This window comes from Centropristis striata, chromosome 20 (assembly GCF_030273125.1).
Source record: "Centropristis striata isolate RG_2023a ecotype Rhode Island chromosome 20, C.striata_1.0, whole genome shotgun sequence".
Taxonomy (NCBI): domain Eukaryota; kingdom Metazoa; phylum Chordata; class Actinopteri; order Perciformes; family Serranidae; genus Centropristis; species Centropristis striata.
Window position 1 is genome coordinate 11,356,181 of NC_081536.1, and position 21,544 is coordinate 11,377,724.

The 21,544-nt window shown below is 37.3% G+C and overlaps 1 protein-coding gene and 1 long non-coding RNA gene across 4 annotated transcripts in view; one reads left to right on the forward strand and one right to left on the reverse strand.

Moving 5' to 3' along the window:
• LOC131993172 (uncharacterized) overlaps positions 1 to 5,869 on the reverse strand; it is a 42,403-nt gene extending 36,534 nt beyond the window's left edge. Inside the window, exons 1-2 of the long non-coding RNA XR_009396286.1 lie at positions 5,747 to 5,869; positions 3,246 to 3,352 (exon numbers count right to left, since the gene is read on the reverse strand). This is a non-coding gene — a long non-coding RNA (uncharacterized LOC131993172). The remainder of the gene's footprint in view (positions 1 to 3,245; positions 3,353 to 5,746) is intronic.
• hmgcll1 (3-hydroxymethyl-3-methylglutaryl-CoA lyase-like 1) lies at positions 1,514 to 20,935 on the forward strand. Of its 3 annotated transcripts, XM_059358942.1 has the most exons (11): positions 1,514 to 1,623; positions 2,352 to 2,426; positions 4,630 to 4,975; positions 6,929 to 7,006; positions 7,512 to 7,619; positions 8,000 to 8,095; positions 8,276 to 8,424; positions 9,178 to 9,241; positions 9,640 to 9,828; positions 18,425 to 18,550; positions 19,724 to 20,935. In XM_059358942.1, the coding sequence occupies exons 3-11, from the start codon at positions 4,880 to 4,882 to the stop codon at positions 19,826 to 19,828; spliced, it is 1,011 nt and encodes a 336-aa protein (XP_059214925.1). In that variant the 5' UTR covers positions 1,514 to 1,623; positions 2,352 to 2,426; positions 4,630 to 4,879; the 3' UTR covers positions 19,829 to 20,935. The 3 variants fall into 3 exon arrangements, with proteins under 3 accessions (XP_059214925.1, XP_059214927.1, XP_059214926.1); XM_059358944.1 differs by lacking the exons at positions 1,514 to 1,623; positions 2,352 to 2,426; positions 4,630 to 4,975 and adding an exon at positions 5,435 to 5,725 and having other exon boundaries at positions 7,512 to 7,606; XM_059358943.1 differs by lacking the exons at positions 1,514 to 1,623; positions 2,352 to 2,426; positions 4,630 to 4,975 and adding an exon at positions 5,436 to 5,725.
• The last annotated feature ends 609 nt before the right edge of the window (positions 20,936 to 21,544 follow it).

Below are 21,544 nucleotides of genomic sequence, written 5' to 3' on the forward strand. Positions count from 1 at the left end.
GGAACATATTTTCCATGAGAATGCAGAAAAAGAACATGTGAGTCTTTTATGGGTTTGTCTCAGTAGAACTAAAATCGTCTGTGATGATATGCTAACAATGTCCGCTCCCTTCTTTTTGTGCAGGTTAGTTATGTCCTCCTGTCACCCATATTGTACAATTTATGTCGAAGAACACATAAAATAAAAAAAGGTTTAAAAGAAAAATGCAAACCAGAGCAGATGTACAGGATATTAACCTGTTTCTTGGGCCAGGGATGTCTCTATCCTGTACTAATCGTGCTGATTTACTGTATCACTAAGCTTTCAAACTAAGGTTTAAAATGCTGCCAACACATGGTACATCAGAGGAACCTGGGCATATCTGGGCACAATTATGAGTAAAAAACACAATTCACTCTATAAAAGAAAATATTTTCTATTAAAACCTGCTGCTCTGTTGTTTTCAACAATTTAAGGCACTCACCCTGAGTTTATCATTGTTCCTGTTGTTGCCAAGACAATTAAAGGTATCTAGTAGTGTCTATACTATGGATTGGACTTAAATCAACAGAACTGCAAATGCTACAGTTGCCTTAGTAACATCTCAGTAATTTAAAGGCCTCTTAAAATAATAGTTTTGAATATTTTTATTTTAATAAAAGTATTGTAAGTCACTATCTATCACTGAATTAGTTAACAAAATGGTGATTGAGCCTGTGGCCTACTGATAACCATTAAAAAAGCAGTATTATGGACTGGATATCTGTGGATTTTAAGAAACACTTTGACTTCTTTGGTTAAATAAAAAAGTAAATCAACATAAAAAGTAAGGCATTTAGAAAATATGTCCTGTACCAAAACTAAAGTATCGTATTGACACTAGTAATCCTTTGTCCTAGTTGGATGTTTATCTGTTCTGTCAACGTCTCACACCGCCATAAACATAATGAACAAAACATGCTACTGTACCAATTTAGAAAGCAAATAGAGATGTCAACAGCCACCACTTAACCCAGTTCATGTGCATTCTGGCTGTTGTAAATTTCGCTGTGAAATTCAATTTCTCCCACCAAGGATACGGATACTCAGAAGGAAATCTCTATACTTTATGATCCAGTCGGAGCAGTAATCCAGCCGTGAAGTCCTCTGCGGTGCAATAGAAAAATCTGCACAATAAATATCTGGCTGCTTAGAAGCATCCGTTTGAATTCATCCGTGACGAAATGGTGTTAACTAGTGCCTTTGTGAGAAGGAAGGTGAAGATTGTAGTGTGGCAGAATAATTAAATTATATTGAATATTGCAGCCAATTGATCATTCGTCATTAACAGGTGAGGATTTAAGTTTTTCTCACATTCCTGATTAAATCTAGATACATTTTTTTATCATTCTGAGCAGGCGGGTGCCACGGCTTTACTTTAGGCTGCATGTTCAGAGCCGGAGAGATTGTATTTTCTACATCAATGCTCAACAGTCATGATCAGATGTGGACACAACACACAGGTCAGTGGCTTTTGTGGCTGAAACCCGCAGGGCGCTCTGTGGTGTGATTACTGTGAGGATAATCTTTAACACACATGCTGTCTCTAAGGGGAGCTGTGGAAAGTTGGCTCAGAGCGGCCAGCCTTCCTGAAGAAACTGTAAGGTAGGCTGCTATTTTTATCAAGACTTTACATTTGATTTTTTTAAAAGTGTTTGTGGTCATTTTTATGCTGCATGCTTTTTTTCATAGTCGAATATAATGGAAATGAGATGGGGTGGTGATGCGTTTTCTTCCACAAGATTATATATATATATACACATTCATTCATGCTCTTTTTGTACAGCATGTATTATACATGATTCAGTTTCAATTATACACCCTCAAGTGGTCTGGTTCTGTAGGACTGGGTGTAATTATTTTAACTATATAGCCAACAAACCTTCCATCTTCTTCGTGTATGAAATATGAAAGACCATGTCAAGATTATTGCTTTCAGGGTGATGATCATGTGCTTTTCGCTCAGCATCAGGTCTCTCTTGTTGTTACAGTTCAGTTAAAGCCATGACGTAGAAATTGAAGACGGATGGAGGATGAAAATTGATTTAATCTGGTTCCTGTTTTCTTTCTCCCACTTTGTTTTCAGTATATATCTGAGAGCTTAAAACCTCTTTCATGCCCTGCCGAAACCTGTACTCTATAAAGTACTGCTTTTCACATCTGTTTCTTTCTTACTGCAGAAAAGAGAATAGTCTCTTTCTTTTATACGCAATCCTTTCCAGTTCAGAAACACGTTGTGACATTTGCACTGTTTGATTTTTATTTAATATTTTGAGGCATTCATCATCTGTTTGGTCTCCAAAATCCTCATGTGTAAAATATATTGTTCTCAGGAGACAGCTTACGACCCAGCGTGGAGACATCCTTTTTCCTGTCAAGACGTATCTGTTTGCCTAATCTACACAAAGGTAAAGAGAAGTGTCCCTTTACAGAGTTTAACTGAGTACAAAACATCTTTCAAGTTTGTGCAGATAATAAGACTATTTAGGGCTGCAACTTATGATTGATTACATTACTGATTAATCTGACAGTCATTTTCTTAAGGTTCTATAAAACATCAAAACATTTTAAATCTTGTTAATAAAAATGTCTAAATTTCTTGTTTTGGTAGTCCAAGTCCCAAGGATATTCAGTTAAATATGATTAAAAAACGGAGAAAAGCGATATATATTTGAGAGGCTGAAAATGGCATTTCCTGACATTTCTGCAGTGAAAAATGAGCCTGTCAAAAACGAATTTCTGTCACTCGTGACAGACAATAAAGTTCTATCTATCTATCTATCTATCTATCTATCTATCTATCTATCTATCTATCTATCTATCTATCTATCTATCTAAAATACTTTAAAAATGAATAGATGATCAAATATTTGACTAATTGTTGCAATGTTAGCCTGAATTGCCATTTGGTTTCACTTAATTATTCCATTTTCTCTGAACACTTCGAACATGTGTGCAAGGATTTCTGAGGTCTGGAGCTCGATTAATTTGTTAATTTGTTGGCAAATGCCAAAATCCTCCATCCAGAGTGCTAAAACTCACATAGTTTTGCAAGCAAGACACAACTACATAGTATTCTTACAAACATATAAATGAAGTATATTTCTTCAATAGCTCACCATCTGGCTATTTTCCCTTTTCTTACAGATTATATAGTACCAGTTTATGTAAAATGTCAAATCTTCTTCCACTTACACATCATCTTAGGCTTTAAAGTCTCCACTCACCTGCATTACATTGACTCCTAAAAGCAGGAAAGCCCCTGAAGGCCACTTCTTTAAAGTGACCCTCTGCAGCTGGCATTTGTCAAGATAAACCTTTGGTGCCGAGTTTCCTTGAAAGCAGAAATGTTAAAAGGCCAGTTAGGGTTAATTGGTTGATACAGTTATCATCAACTGGAAAAAAAGGCATTGAGAAAGAAACATTTCCTTGAAAAGTTGTAATTTCTCTGACAATAGACATAGAAATTAGGAATAACATTTATTATGATGACAATAACAACAAATATTTAATTACATTTATTTAAATGGTTCTACATACAGTATGCATACCCAACACTGTGCACTATGGTAGCCGCCTTTCTAGCAATAATTTGCACTGTAGTGCTTCTGCAAAATGCGGTTTTCATTATTTCTGGGGGTTTGGTGCCTTTAAAGCACAGATTTGCAGACATCTGAAAAGAATTTAAAGGCCTGAAACCATGAAATTATTTAAAATGAATGAATAATTATTTTCAGGCAAATATAACTACAACAGAAAAGTCCTTCCATTCATTTTTGGCAGATATAATTATCAGCACTGATTTAATTTAATGTAAAAAGCTAAAAACAATTAAACATGAAACTATTCATACACTGAGTTCTGTGCCTGAGGACCATGAATAAGTGATTAGAGGCAATACAAGAAAAATGTAAGGGTGGCAACTGATAGACATCAACCTTGAAGTCTGCAACAACAACAAAAAAGACTTTTTCAGGCCTGATCATATGAGTCGCCCTCCTACCCTGAGAGAAAGGTAGAGGTCTCTCATCACAGAGCAGTTTAGCGTGGTGAGATGGTTGAATGCTAGGACTTCATTAAGTCCCTCTATTGTTAACATCTGGGTTCAGAAGAATGGCTCTTTCTCTGGTAAATGTTGCCCTGGCTTAACAAGGGATTTTATTACACCATGGAGTTGACATTGGCAGCAGTGGCACGTCTGGCAATGGAAACCCTTCAAGTGTTCAGGTCACAGGAGATCAATCAAAGCAGGCTGTTTTCCCGAAGCCTTCAATTCTCACTAGAGCAGGGTAATCTAATGTTGTTGTTGAATCAGGATATAACTGTAAGACTTTTTAGCGAATACTGCTTAAAATGCTTTCACAGTGAGGAAAGCACTCAGTTCTTGGCCTGTTTATAGTCTTTGGAGCAGATTTGCAGTTGTGCAAACTCTTCTTCGCTAATTGCATCTTTTTTCCTGCCCTGCACCTGCATTCCCCTTTTTGGATGCACATATTGTAACGATCCCCAAAATTCTTCCACAAGAATTCCCAGTCTGAAGTGCTGCACTAATCTCCCATATTGCTCCATTTGCCACTTTGCTTCACACCATTTCCTCTCTCTCTCTCTCAGTCTCCATCCCCCACCATCCTGCTCTGTTTTTATCCCCTCCCTGGTAGGGATGTGACTGCCATGGCAACTGCTGACTCATCCTACACCGTCTGCAGCCGTCCTCTAATCCCATCTCCTCATGCAGCCAGGCTCTCCATCGTCCAGGCCTGCATTAGCATATTGATATGAAGATTCAATTTGCTATATTAGTTGCTGCAGGATAGTCTCGAAGGACACGGAGAAGCAGCAGGGCTGAACAGCTGCCATTCGGATGGGTAACGTACCCACTACAGTGAAGCACTGCTTGAGCTATGAGCAACTCGTCCAGGACTACCCATGGCTGAAGCGCTGGCTGCTGGAGGAGAAGGTGGGCGTTGTTTTTTTCTTGTTTCTAATCTGCTGCACATGGTCTGCCACATGACTCTAATGTTAGAGTGATAGCAGCTAGCCACTGATGACACTCACTGATGCTGCATGCTGCTTATGTAACATTAATGGTCCTCTTCAAGGGAAACTCCGCATTACTTTTATAAAATTATCTTAATGTATTTTTAAAGATGTATCTCTATGAGAATAGTAATTGATTGAAGCTTTGTGAATGGACTATATGTGACAAAATATGCAGGCTGCGTGCTTCTATTTCTTTTGTGTTGTGTAACTCAGATAAAATAATAAGAAGTTTAATAATAATAAGAATGTTTGTTTTCGTTTTTAAGCTGCCCCTAATTTTTTTGTTTACATTCAAATACAAGGCTACCCATTAATCACATAAACTCAGTATTCTATTACTGATGCAACAGTAAGTAGCAGTTACATTCAAACGACGCCATACTCTATATAACTATAGTCAAACTAAATCTATGACAATACCTCGCGTTTTATTAATAGGTGTCACTCTGAAAAAAGTGACTTAGAAGTATAAAGTAACATTAGCGTAAAATGTAGCTAACGTTACTCAAGTGCCGTTAGCTAGCGAGTTGAGTAAAGTTAAGCTTGATTGTGAGCTAACGTTAGTTCGGCTAACGGCTGCGGATAAATAATGATTATGATATGTTAGCATAGAATGGTTAAGACAGTTGTATGTCCCAGAGGCTGAAGGACATTAAAACGAAGGCAGGTAACTGAATACTGGACTTACATTTGACCGGAAGACAGGGAAACGACGCCATATGAGTGCTAACGCAAACAGCTCCGTGTCAAAAGGAAGGTTTGCTAACACGTTAGCCGTAACGTTTTAACACTAGCATGTAGTTTTTTGTCAAAATTGTTTTGTTTTTTTGCCAAAATCATCTCCTCATGACTCCTCAGTTGATCATGTGATTTTACCCCTTAAAGACAATGGCCTATGTCAAGTGTGTGACTTAAGCGGATTTATTAAGCATTTTTTTGAACATGCCTTTGTGACTTAAGCAAGATATGGTAACACTTTATTTTGAAGGTGTCTACATAAGAGTGACATGAGCGTGTCATAAACATGACATCGGATGTGTCATGAACATTAATGACACTTTGAAGTAACATTAATGCTTATGATACTTGTCAAGTCATGTTTCTGACAGGCTTGTGTGACTCTTATGTAGACACCTTCAAAATAAAGTGTTACCATATCTTACTTAAGTCACAAAGTCATTTATTTCTCTTAAGTTACATAATTTACACACAGTGTTATTAATATGCCAATAGCCATCATTTGTTACATCCTTTTTGAGTGAAATGATCAATAAATGTCATATGTTACACCTATGGTGAAGTTTCTTGTGTTTCCTGCAAAACTTGAAGAAATTAGTTAGGTGATTATTTTTTACAAGGTGACGATATCTGTTAGCTTGTTTGTGTCCCTGATCCCTCCTGGACAAAAAACGATTTATACTCAATTTGAAGTTTTTGGTCAGCTGGTGTTATTTCATCTTTCATTAAAAGCTTTGTTAACTATTAAAGCTGTATAAATCCTATATTCATTGATCGTTTTTGAGGTTTTATTTTTAACATTAAATTCAACATAGACAACAACATTTTTTCTCCTGTTACAAGACCAGAAAAATACCCAGACAATTCCTCTGGTTTGTGTGGAGTTACCCTTGCCTTCTTACCCAGTCTTTTCTCTATGAGACACATCCTGAGTTTGCATCCTAATGTCATGACAGGCTTATGTTGTGGTTCTCAGGTTTCTTCCTGCTTTGAGGTAGACATTTGTTCACGTTAGAAATAACATATCCTGGAGCATCGCACGCCAAAAGGATGGCTTACTGCTTGTGTTTAGTGTACTGTGTGGTTTACTTCCACTTATTCTCTTCTCTGTTTTTCTTTTATATTCTTCCAGACAATTACAGGACATAAGTATCCAGAGTTTGTCAAAATAGTTGAAGTTGGGCCGAGAGATGGGCTTCAAAATGAAAAGGTATATATACACTGTCATTTCAGTCACATATCTCATTTATATTTATAAATACGCACCTTTGTTTTGTAGTACTATACATGATCTCCAGGGAAACCCCCGTTTTCCATACATAAAACAATCCATAACATATGGGTTGTGTGCCATAATTGCCAGAAGCATATGTTCCTTATTTTCTTTGAAATTGAATAGGAAAGATGACACGACTTCTGGCTTGGTTGACTCTGCTTAGCATGTCACTGCTTTATCATTTCCTTATTGCACGCCTGTAGTTTTACAGATTGCACTGGATGCAGGGATAATTTTATTTACCACAACGTGTTATTATGAGAAATACTGAACTCAAAATATTCAGCAAGTGCAAGATTCAGCATGCTAATATAGATAGTAATGTGATTGACAAGCAGCTTAGCAAAAAAAAAAATCTGTCTGATATCTGCTTGTTGTACCTCCCATCTTGAGTGGAATCAAATCCAGAAAGAACAGTTTCAGTTTCATTGTTCCCCAGGAAATTGTTCCGACAGGGGTGAAAATCCAGCTGATAGACATGCTCTCGGGAACAGGCCTGCCTGTGATCGAGGCCACCAGCTTTGTCTCTTCAAAGTGGGTACCGCAGGTAATAACTCTTCTTTGTGCAGAGAAAAAGAGTGCTGAGTGATTTATTAGGCTCTCTTTCTTGTCTGCATGACTACTGAGGAAAAAATCTGCTCCTCTAGCATGCTTCTTGGACCCACACATCCTTTTGGAACGAATATTTTAAGATATTCTTTATATAGTCACCCTCTCATTCATGTCATAAATTGTACAAGTATTTACTTCCTTTAAAAGATGCATGAAAAACATGAACATGTCCCATTTTATTTATGTGAGATGTAGTGATTCTGTCCTTGATGGAACATCTGCTGCCTACAAGCATGTAAAAACATTTGATATGTATTCTCAGATGATGTTAAAGGTTTATTTTTCGACATCATATGTTTTCTCCCCTTCATTTAGATGGCAGACCACACTGATGTCCTCAAAGGAATCAAGAGAGCACCTCATGTTAGGTACCCTGTTTTGACACCTAACATGCAAGGCTTCCAGGATGCTGTAAGAATTAATTTTCAATTCAGTGCTATGAACCATAACTATTTACCTGTGCTTGTCAATTTGAATAAACCATTGCCGCTACTTTCTTTTTTCCCCCAGATAATTCTTGCACTTACGTAAGTGTGACTCCAACACAGTGTTCAAAACAGTTTTACAAGTTCATTTTTCTCCCGTTTTAAGGTTGCAGCTGGTGCTACTGAAGTGGCGGTGTTTGGGTCAGCGTCTGAAACCTTCAGTAAAAAAAATATTAACTGCTCTATTGATGAAAGCATGCTGAGGTTTAAGGAAGTCATTAACACTGCCAGAGAGCAACAAATTCCAGTCCGGGGGTTAGTATTCTGGTTATCAATCTTCACTTACAATGATTGAAAACACATATATAATGTTTTACTCACTTTGTGATTTTTTTCTAACTCCAAATGAAAACAAAGTTGAAAATACTGCAGTTTCTATATCAAGAAGAAAACACACAATTCAGTAATGATAGCTTTATAGCAAACGTCCAGATGTTCAGCAGGTTATATATACATTAGTGTTCGTGAACCACACATCCAGATGGACATTAAAGCAAACCAAAAAGGGTATGTTACTGAATATAGTTCAATTGTAATGCATATTTTCTTTGATTTTCATGAACCTCTCCATCCAGGAAATCAAGATCTGGATAACCACAAAATCTAATCACCAATCTGTGATTCAAATCTCATGTAAATCTTTTTGTATGCGTTTGAGATTTCCAGTGACAAACAGATGAAACACCAAAATAAAAAATCAGAATAGACAGTAATCTTCTTATCCTTGTTTAAACTGAGCTAATCCATCTAACAACAACAGGCAAATGTGAAATGTTATTTTTCTCAAAATATTTGAGTAAAAGTGCTCTACATAATCCTGTTATCAGGAATACAGATGCAATGATTCCAGAGTAATCAGGATTTTGAAGTCCATAATGCAGTGAATTACTGCTACATCCACACCTTTTTTTTTTTAGTATTTCATAGTATTTCACAGTTCATAAAATCTGATCTTCAAATCTTCCATAAACATTTGTTAAAATGCTCACAAACATTGTCCTCTTTCAGGTATGTTTCTTGTGCCCTTGGATGCCCCCACGAGGGACACATTGAACCTTCTAAAGTGGCTGAGGTGAGATTGTGAGATAAACTTTTTACACTCTTCACCAAAAGAGACCATATTTGAATTAGAGGTTGAAGCTAGTGCGAGCTAACGTGCCTGGTTAGTTGCATCTTTAATTAATATGTTAACTGTATTATTAATTGGGATGCTAAATTTCACTGACGAAAAACAGGCTTAAAGCAAAATGTACTTAGCAAAACAGATGAACATCTGACTTTTTTAGAGTGTTTTTAACTTTTTAAATCAAGTAAAAAGTCATTTTGTGGACTTATACAACCTATACAATCAGAATTATTTTTGCAACCAGTGGAGTCGCCCCCTGCTGGCCATTAGAGAGAATGAAGGTTTAAGGCACTTCAGACCCAGAGGTCCCCTCTTGATTTTGCTATATTTTCATAATTTTGTAGGTGGCAAAGAGGTTATATGAAATGGGTTGCTACGAGATTTCCTTGGGGGACACCATCGGGGTTGGTACTCCAGGTTCCATGTCTAAGATGCTGCAGAGTGTGATGAAGGAGGTGCCCGCCGACGCTCTAGCAGTTCACTGCCATGACACTTACGGGCAAGCACTGCCCAACATCATTACTGCTCTTCAGGTAAGAAATCCTAATGTTTAGTATACAAAGTTATCTCAAACTAATTCTACTAATGACCATAATTATATGTTGTGTTGTGAAATGTATTATTACTATTATTATCAGCAATAGCAGAAGATGTAGTGTTTAGGTAGTATTGTAATAGCACAAAAAGTGGTAAAAAAAAAAAAAAAAAGAAGACTGACTATTTCAGTAAAGCCTTACAAATAAGGACCTAAGTGTATTGTTTTGACAACCTGGACCTTCATAATTATGCATTTAATGAGTTTTATTATGTAAAGGATGTAAAAAGATGAACACACCCAAAAATTACCTTTTTTAAATTTATTTAAAACTTCAAAGACACACCCCCTGAGTGATCCCATTTACAAGAGGGCCCTTACACAAAATTCATAAACATTAACAATGAGAGCAAAAGAGAAAAACTAGGGTAAACATAATAAAATAATACTAGAGCCCATTTTGCAATGGGATCACACCAGTCATGACGCTAAATCGGCAAGAGGCCAAAAGTGGGGTGCCAATGGCCCCTCCCCTACTTCCTGCACTGCCTCCTCCAGCGCCGATGTTTGGACCACACCCATCTTCGCACTCTGCCTTCATTTTGCCCCTAACTACACAGCTGTAAATTTTCATGACATCTTGCACATTTACGACACTATTGTGTTGAAAAAAATCTGTTCACAAACAGATGTATAACCACCTGAACAAGTCCTCAAAACTGCTTTTGTGGTAGTTCCCTCTACAGTAGGTGTCTCCAGGACCACATTTTGCCATGGTGACACGCAAACAGATTCACAAGGAGAAAACAATACCAGCCACATACTGTCGCAGCTGGTAAAAATTAAGAACTCACAAAAAAACAAGAGAACTAGTAGTAACAATCTAGTCATCTTTCTAACAGAAATTGTGGTTAAAGTTTACAAGGTGGCAAGACTGTACTGCCTTACTATGGGTAAGAAACGCTCAAGGCACCTGGCATTTCTGGAAGTTCTTAAAATGAAGGGGAACAGCTCCAAGACTGCTACAGAAGTTGGGTGGAGGGACCTGTGATTTCTGGGAAATGCTGGGGAAGGAGCATTTCAAAACCTGGCAGACATCAAATAGACGTATTTGAAAATAATGTCAAAGGAGAGATCTGACATCTCTGCAAAGTTGATGAAGTAATGTGGATCTCTGGAAAAAAAAAATCTCATCACTCTCAAAAAAAGAAGAAAGGCGCTCTGATAATTCCGGTAGGACAAGTGTGAGTCACACCTCTTTTATGAGAAGAAACGTATGAAAAAAATATCCTGATCTTTGTGTGAGGGATGTGAAAGGTGCCAGCACTTTCTCTTGCAGAGGGCTGACAAATACTGGCATGGTTAGAAGAGGAGGCCCATTCACCTCAGAGTTTTCCTCCATGCAAGCTCAAGACAGTAATGCATCATCCTCTTGATCCACACATCCTCTCAAGTTGAATTGTTTGACATCTTCCTCCCTATGATGAATACGAACACTCTTGTGGAGAACCGCAGGCCGATTATGGATAAATGCCCGGCCTTTGCATAAATCAGCGGTCTTACTCATGATGACATGAAGAGGAGCAACCAGATGTGAAAGCAAAGTCGAGGTGGTGATCTTGTTCCAGGATATCTTTCAGCTTCCTTAAGTAACTGCCAACATCGTAGAGATCACAAGTCTTTTCTGAGACGTTAAATCATTATTCCTGCTGAGATGATCGTATGTAAAGCTGCTCCCAATCCATCACTTCAGACAATTTTTGAGGCAGAAATTACAGTACGTTCAAAGACAGCATCTTTACTTTATTTTAACAGAGAGAGCAAAGGATAGGTATTGTTTGCGTTCCACTGGAATCAGGTAAGTTAAATTCTAATCAAAATGTTTAATTAGGCTGATGGCCATTTTTTTTGTATATTACACAAAATATATTCTTGGTAATTAATACACTGTAAAAAAAGATAAACAGTAGCTACTCAATAAAATTGAGGCAACAGATTGCACGCAATATTATTAATCAAATCTAACTACGTTGAGTTAATAACAACTTAACAGGAAGTGCCTGTCAATTAAAAACTGACTAATTCTATTGTGTTGGATTCATTCAAAATTCTCTTGATTTAGAATTACATATACATAAAGATTATATTTAATGTGAATATTATATGATGATCATATTTGATGAGAATAAGTAGATTCTCTCTCAAACATTTTTATATTAAAGTTACTTAAACAACTGCCTCAAAATCAAGGACGCATTTACATTTAATACATTTTATCAAATATATTAAGTAAAATTAAATCACTACAGAATAATTTATTACAGTGTAGTCAGTGATTCCATAGTCAGAATAATCTGAAAAATTAGGGGAAAAGTCACCTTATAACAACAACTCGGAAATTCTCAAAAAGTCTTATACATTTCCTGGCTCATACATTTCCTGGCTCACCTGAGCTACTTTCTTCACTCCTCGTCATGCAAATACTGTAACAGCTATCAACATGTTGTTTAAATGCATATATTGAAACACATCTTATTTTTGGCGTTATTTTTTAAAACTCTAAACAAAGCAGAAAAGTTGGAAGAATGACTTCCCAACTCAATGCATTTTCGAGCTTATGCATACAAGTGGTTATGTAATCATAATCTCAAAAATACTTTTGGCATTCTAAATTTTGCCTATGGAGTGTAAAACAATGTATTGCTCTCCAAATGTTTATGAAACTTGACTGTAAACCTGAATTTTCCCTGAGCTTTAATGACAACGTGTCAGTTTACAACATTATGAATGTATCCTCTGTTTTGGGGAGTACCGAGAACACACAAAACAAATGTGTAGGTTACAATGGGACACACAGAAAAGCAGGAACCATCAGTCAACAAGGAAGAGGGGCATTAAGAAACATGATCTTAGCCTCCCCACAAAGCGAGATGATTCACAAACTGCTCCCTGGAAAAAAAAAAAACAGAATCTTAATGAACATAAGATATTTCCAATGGGCCCTTCCATTACAATGCAGAAAAAAACACAGACTATTACCGTAATAAACTTTCTACACAGCTCACAAAAATTCTAATTAGGTGGTAAGTCCCTGCGAAAGAGCTCTCATCTGGGTGTTTTATCACTGTTTTTTCCTGTAGCAAGTGTAAAACTGACATAAATCCAGACATAAAACAGAGGTACCGCAGGTACGGCTGTATCAGTTCTCGAGCACATTGTCATAGCAGAGGCAGAAGCCCATTGGGGGCTGGGCGGGTCAACAGATGTGAGGGGGTCAGCACAAAGGCTCACCTATTCAGTGTCTGTTGGACAAAGCAACTGAGAGCTAGGTGGATAGAAGGGCCCTGGGGGGCTCCTAACTCATCTGTCGCTTGGCTGTTGAACTCTCTGACAATGCTGTGCTTAAAGGCCAGTGGAAAATGATCCTTTCATTTGCTCATTGCTGAGCATGTGATGAATGGCACTGCAGCTGCAGACCCAACTCTAGAAACGTTGATGGCACTTGTAAATATCTGGTGTGGAGAAGATAATTATGTTTTGTGACTCTTCGTTTTTGTACATTACTGCATAATATGACTGTTGCAAAGTCATTTATTTACAGTGTCAGGGCCGGTTTTAAGACCTGGAACTTTTGATTAGAGTTACACTCCCACCAGAGACAGAGCACTGTACTTACCAGTACTGTTAGTACTGGTAAATAAATGAATAAGTGAAGAGTGGGACCATATATTATATGCTCTATCTGTCATAATATTTCTGTTTTGTCAATGGAGTCTGGTGGCTTTGAAGAAAGCATAAATAACAGCATCAGTTCCCCAACGTAAAATGCTGTCTGACAGCAAGGGAAAGAGTGAAATATTCTAAAAATAGCTCACACTGAAACTGATATTGATGGTCCGTTCAAACGTTTTTCTGCAGCCTTGTCCACAGGAATACATATTGTTCTCTCCAAAGACACCAGACTCCCTTGACAAAAACAGTAACTTTACCTGCAGAACACAGGAGTTGTTGGTCTACTGAAGCCTTGATCTGTTTATTTGTCTGTGCTATTATGTGACCTTTATTCTTGGATCTGCACTAATGTTGCATCCACAGCAGTACATTGCTTCGCTTCTGTGCCTGGGAACAACCGGCCACAGTCAGTAAGTCACACTGACTTTTGATAATGATATATACTATATGTAGTAATGTCATCTTCCAGAAAACTACATCAGACTACATGAGAAAAAGTATGTGAAAGGGCTTGGGAAAACAGCATTTCAATGCTAAAGCCTTCATACTTCCACCAAAGTGTTAATGTCTGGATGTGAATAGATAAAGAACACTACTTTGAAGCTATAGAATTATATTAAAAAACTAAAAAACAAAGAAAATTGGATCTTCCCTTTAATAAATACTTTATTTACATTATTGATGATAATTCTGAACAATAAAACATAACAGTTCATGTGTTATGCCTAAATTTGTTTTCTGAACCCGAACATTTTTTTCTGACTATTTCCCTGAAAATTCATGACTCTTAGTCAACTCCAGCAGGACACAAAACACAGGAAAGTATGCACATAAAAAAATGGTTTGATTTAATATTGTTGTTTTCGTCTGCGGTGCTATTCAGCTGCAACTCTGCAACATCATGCTGAAGTAAAGGTCAACAATGTCTGTGTGTAAAGTAGCAAATATTTTTAGAGTTAGCCTTGATTTTGAATGGCGGAGTGAAAAAGCGCAGCAGGACAGTTAAATTCCTCTGTGTATCATATTCAGAATGATTCATCACAGCTGCCCTGTGGCCACAGAAAATAATAGCAGCCGGGGATATTTTGCCTAGCATTTGCTCGCCCATAAACAAGATGGAAATGAAAGATTTTATCATAGCTTCTCATTACTGTGTGCCAGAAGTCCACACCACCAACTGGGAGAGAAATGAATTCCCCCAGCGCTGTCAGCCCTGAGTCACCTCTTTTGTTCTTGATAAAGACATTCCTCAGTCTTTGTACCTTTTCTCTTTTTTTCTCAGGAGGTCTGGGGGGGCTTTTTTTTTTTTTACAAACCTACTCCTGGCAGGTCACACAATGACAACGTATGTACTTAGATTTCACAGGCTTGGCAAGGAAAATTATTTATTCTCACCCGCAATTTTGCTGTATTGTGTACTGCTGCAGCTGGGGAATACAGTATAACCTGTTTGTGCTCCACTTGAGCTCTCTGCCAACAACAACATTCATCTTCAGTATTTTCTTTTGACTCTGTCCATGAGGCACCCTTGAACCATGATGAGCTGTGCAAGGTCAATAACATTCAAAGATCTGCTGAAAGCATCTTCAAACCTTCAGTTCAACTTAATGGTGCATTTTAATCTCAGACTGAAACAGTTTTTGAACAGGTATCAGTGTGTGTCATATTTATATGCATCCTTTTTTTGCATCCTGTTTTATGGGATTTTATTGTATTTGTGTCTTGTATTTTGTCTGAACTTGCTTCAGAGTTTTGTCGTTTTAATGTACATATTTATTTTTTGAGTTGTGTTCTTCTTGTTGAGTTTCACATATTTTAAAGGCCAGTCTCGGGATGGACATTGCAAAATAGCTTAGGCTATGAATGTTTTCCTACTTGTCCCCATTCAAATTAACCTGAAATAAATTAATGAATAAATTTCCCTAATTTATCGTTGGCAGATGGTGTCATGATTATTACTGACATTTTCTGTATAACATTATCATATTATAACAATTATAATTGTAACATCATATTAATCACTGTTGTCACCTGTCAGTGGTGAAGTGCTGTTTTTCAGAGAATTAAACCCCACATAATCATACCCAATAATGATTATACACTGAGGATTATATATATATATATATATATATATATATATATATATATATATATATATATATATATATATATATATATGTGTGTGTTTGTGTGTGTGTGTGTGTGTGTATATAAATCGATATAAGTTATAAAATTATGATCGATTAAGTCAAAAATAATAATAAATAATACATTTTGTTCAGAGGACAAATTAGGTTAAGAAAACCCAGATACACACACAAAACGAGTGCAGAATATTATATTATTATAACAGAAATAAAGGACATAAATCAAACTTTAAAGCAGTTTTAAAAAGATGAGTAGGCTACATTCATACATGTAGAGCATGCTATATGCAACCGTGACTTGACCATGACAAAGAAAGTTGAGACACTGTATAGATCTGCAGTTTCCGGGCAAGTTGATGTAATGAATTACAAGGGGGAAAAACATATTATTTGACAGCTTCCAACCAGAACATAAAAACATGAATTGAATTGTTTTTACATACACATGTTTACATAAGGATTTGAAATAAAGATCAGTTTCTTTTTCTACATTGAGACTGATTGTCGTGGTTATTGGCACTCATGGAGTCCAGTAATCTATGAAGAGGTTAACATGGAAGGTGAATGATGATATTATATAGTTGAGAATATTTAGTAAAAAAGAAATATATATAGTAAAAACGCAAAAAATGCAGTTAAAAACGGTGAAATCTAAGCAGAATATGATAAGTAGACAGACTGAATGGTTGAATAGACATTATTGCAAATCAGAAATGTTCAAATAAATCACAAAGTAAAAATGTCATTTATTTATTCTTTATATATTTGTTTTGTCTTTCTCTTATATCCATATAGCTGCCCTCTTATATCCAGTGGAGAGCTTATTTATGAAGAGGTGATATATGTGTCAGCAGTGGATCTGTAACAGCTTTTTCTGCTTCCCAGTTTGTGTAGCAGAGGGTAAAGCATCACTGCTTTACATCCTTCAGTGAATGCACGCTCTCTCTTTCCCTCTCCCTGACGCAGTTATAAAACCAAAATGGGAGCATGTCCATCTTCAGCCTCGTCCACTCGGAGTGTAGAATGTCAACAAGCTTATCCCAAATCATGCAAGTTTGAAAATGCACTATGTCTTTACCCAGGAATGTATTGTTTTTATATGGCCACAGCTCAGTGAATGTGGCTTTTTAACACTGAGTGCACATCTGGTTTCTGGGCAGTGTGAATCTAACTGAGCGTTGGCAAGCTCGAGCTGCTGACCACCAATCTCTGCGCGATTAGTGTCCAGAAGACCGGGGCACGCTGCTGAAGGGTCCGTTTTGTTCCTCTCGGAAACAGTATGCAGGGGACCCCTGGCCTTACACGGTTAGCAGCTGAAAGCGAGAGGATTGGCATGGTAGATTACAACTCTGTGTTTATACTACAAAAAAAAATCTGCCTAGTACAATATCCTGCTCTGGCTTTATCCAAGGTCTGGAAATCTCGTGCGCTGCTCACCGGAGTAGATCTCCTCCTCCTTCTACCCCACCTCCTCCTCCTCTTCCTTTGCCAACGCAAACAGCAATTACGGCTGGCTCAGACGGCCCCTAAAAGAAATAGGTTCTTGTCTGGAGTAAAAGCAACCAATTAGCAGCATTGTTCAAAAAAACGTCAATGGAGATTCTTTTAATTTAGCTCGCTTGGTTCTGCTCCATGGGTTGAAAGTCCTTCATGACCTAACGCCACTGAGAGGATCAGCGTGTTAATTTTGTCTCACTGTGGGATCCTCTGACATCTGGCTCTGCCACGGAAGCTGGAAAACATCTTTAATATTCTCATGACGATCCCAGGGACATGTGGAAAACATCCCAAGACCTTAGTCCATAATGACTGAAAAACTGAAGGTCTGGCTTCATAATTTTTTGGTGTGAAAACAAAGGTGGTTAGGCTATTCACTTCAGTGTCAAGAACTGCAGTTTTGCCTCTTTTTATGTGCTTTTAGAAACACTTATTGCATTAACATCAAAACAAAAGCAATATTTTTTTTTCTAACAGGGCCAACAAAAGTATTGAAATACAGAAAAACAACTGATAATGCATCATTGGTTTTCATATGGAGGACACTTGGTATTGTTGGCAGCAGAAAAAAACAACATAAAAATTCCCCACGAATATAACAATTATCTTGATTGTAAGCAGCCAGTGAGCCAAACTTGTAACAAAGTAAACAACCTTAAAATTAATCTTTTGCAGGCACCATGACCAGAGGCCAGGAACATTTTTAACCCAGGTCATCAGTGAAATAATTCATGACATTAATGATTATTTGTGCAGTAACGCTACAATCCCTGTATTGTTGGCACGGTGTAAGAGGACACCGTCCAGCAGAGGAAAAAATGTCTTCTCAATGTGGCAAGAAAGTGAATCCCCATGGTTAAGGGCAGAGTAGTGCTGTAAAAACACGAGTAACACGGAGAATCAGAAACATATGAAATATTCTGTTCAGCATTTATAATGTTCTTCTCATATGAACAGGGCCGTAATTATGCGGTGCTCGTGGTTAAAGCTGACAAAGAGGATGACTAAGCCGTGCTGTGGGACATTCTGTGCCCACTCATCCTCAGGACATAGGCCCACAGTTCTCCTAAACAGCTGTAAAACACGACCGCAGGCCTGGCAAGGCATGCTGCAGCGGGCAGAACAATCTGTCAGAACAAGGATCTTTGTTCCTTGACTTTACCTGAGCTGAAGCCTGTGTTTAAGGTGCTGAATGTCTCTGTTGTGTGTCCTCTGCAGATGGGGGTCTGCGTGGTGGATTCTGCAGTAGCTGGTCTGGGAGGTTGCCCATACGCTCAGGGTTCATCTGGCAATGTTTCAACAGAGGATGTTCTCTACATGCTCCATGGCATGGGCATTGAAACTGTAAGCATGTCTTCACAGAGCACTTATTTTATAATCCCAACAGATCAACCACACTCAACAGTCTTCCAGAGCTCATTTACATAAACAGATCGCTCTGCAAACATTCGGCTCTGTAAATGTTTATTTTATAATATCAGTGGTTTTACACATCTTGCACAAGCCCACAGTGCTGCCTGCCCCGTCTCAGCAACTATTTATTTAACAATCCCTACCCCTGCTGGTGGGATATTTCCACTACACTTTAGTTTTATATCACCTGTTGCACACATTTAAATTCACAAGCAACCTGCCTTTAAAAGTACACAAAAATACATATGTTTACTCTAACTTCTAGGTTGTTTTGGTGTGAGTTGCCGAGTGTTGGAGTTATCGGCCGTGTCTGTCTTCTCTTGAATATAATGGAACCACACGGTGGCCCATAAAGTTGGAATAAAACATTTTTTTACCTTTTTCCATGAAATGATTGTGACAATGTGATTGATAATAGACAGATAAAGTATATATCTTCTCAAAATGTTATTAATCAATCTCTTCCAAACATATCACAATGAAAATGAAACCACGATTAACAGAGGATTGTGTCTGAAAACAAAAATAATTCCAACTTTATGGGCAACCATGTATATGACACTTCACTTGGATGCTTTCATATAAGCCAGGTTCATTTTGGTCAGTATTTTCATAAAGTAAATTCAACTACACGGTCGCCCATAAAGTCGGAATCATTTTGTTTTCAGACACAATCCTCTGTTAACTGTGGTTTCACTTTCCATTGTGATAAGTTTGGAAGAGACTGATTAATAACGTTTTGAGAAGATATACACTTTATCTGTTGATAATAGATCACATTGTCACAATCATTTCATGGAAAGAGGTAAAAAACATTTTATTCCAACTTTATGAGTGACCTGTTTGTTTCCCAGAATAAGTTGCTGGAGTACCGGAGCTTGAACTATGTTGAATTTGTTTCATGAAATCTAATCAACTGAAAATGAGTCTGACTAACCAAAAGAATCCTGGCTTTTGTCAATATTTTCCTTAATATAATTCCTTATGGTTATTTATTTGTTTTAAGGTTGTTTTCTCTGGAATTTTTGTGTGATTTTAACTACTGCAAATACAAAAAGCACCTTGTGTACATTTTAACTGATCATTCTTAATTTGTCTTTACAGGGTGTGGACCTTGCCAAAGTGATAGAGGTGGGTGACTTCATCTGCAGTGCTATACATCGCAAAACAAACTCCAAGGTTGCCCAGGCAAGAGGCAGAGCACTGTGATGTGCTTCTGTGAAGGAATATATTTTAATAATTGACTCAGTTCCCCTTTAAAGTGCTTCCCCTATTGTTGCTGCCTTCAGATTTGTTGCCTACGGTATGCTTCTGTCTTTGAAGTACATCATTCCTTATTTTAAAATGTCAAAAGGTGTTTCAATCAAATCATTTCAACAATTGTCAGATTTTTTTCTTGTAGTTCAAAGTGTGCTGTTTTGAACTACATTCCTACTGCGCATTTAATTCCACATTGTAAAGTCTATTACTTGAAGGAAGGCGGGCCATTGAGGTCAACTGAATCATCTCATTGTTTGTGTGATGTTTTGGTCGGCTTATGTTTTGCACAGTAGCGGTTTGATGTCATGATAAATGTCCAGATCAATGACTTGTTAAATCGCGAATACATGCTGTTACTAAAAGCTACTCCAAAAGCTGTATATTCACCTCTATTTCAAAACCTTTTCATATTTATTTGGCTCAGACAAATAAATCCTGTAAAGGTCAGTCACTTTTATTGCTGTGTGTAACTCAGTGGCCTTATAAGATAAACTAACAGAAAAATAATTAAGTCTGTTTTGGCAACCAGCTAAAAAACTGTGTATTATCACCACAGATGTAACATCTCTTTATGCACTTTACTCCTCCAAAGACCCTTTCAGCTTTTCCTACCTGGGTCAGATCCTGCATGAATAGTAACTGAAAACAAGACTCCTCTCAAACCAACACAGGAATAACAATTTCAAAGCCGTCTCCAAAAAGTTATTGCCCTCAGGTGCCAAAGACTACTTAAGAAGTGCCCCGTGTTCATTTTATGAATTAATAGAATGAATTTTTTTGGATTATAAAAAGTTTTACTGTGACACAAGCTACTGTCTGAGTGAATCATCTGTGTGGTTTTAACCTGCCTTTTTACATCCTACTGTGCTATCTGCAAAACTAATAAAAATATGAACATTTAATAAAATTTGATCTTAAGCAAGATGGCAAAAAAAAAATGCAGTAAATGTTGTGTTTGAGAAAACGTGTCATTATCAGGTAACTGTCTATACATGTAGCCATATGCTGGACTATTAAGATTATTCAAATAAAGAAAAAGGAGAATAAAACGGAAAATTCTGTATTGTCTTTAATTGCAGTCCTCTTTAGATCATTGGTGAGTTAGTCTGATTAAAATGAGTCAAAGCAGGCAGGAATCTGTGTCATCTGAGACAAAAAAAACGTTGACTTTAATGAATAGACGTGGGAGAAAACTGCTACATTTGCATAAATGTATTAAAATGTGGTAATTACCTCCCTGCAATTGACCATCTTCATCACGTATGCAACAATTAGGTATTCAGCTGCAGTCACACACACTCAGTCAGAGACATGTTTGGAGAAAAGAGCTGCTTGTAGACGGAAGAGATTTTAGGTGGCAGCAATCCAATAATGAGCAATCTTCTGAGTCAAACTTTGGGACAAAGTTTCACACCATGAATAATCTTAAAAGTTAAAATAGACTTTTACAGGTATTGTGGTATAAAAAAGCTGCCACATTTTTACATAAAAACATCCATATTTACATCTCTCAGTGGATGATTTCTAATTTTATCGCGCAATAGTGATTCAACATGGTGTCATTTCATCAAAGTGGGTTTCCTCTCTGCTGGGAAGGTTGTTTAAAAGTCTATGCACTTCTATCTGGGTCTTTTTAGAGCCTGGGGATTAGCATTTAGACACAAT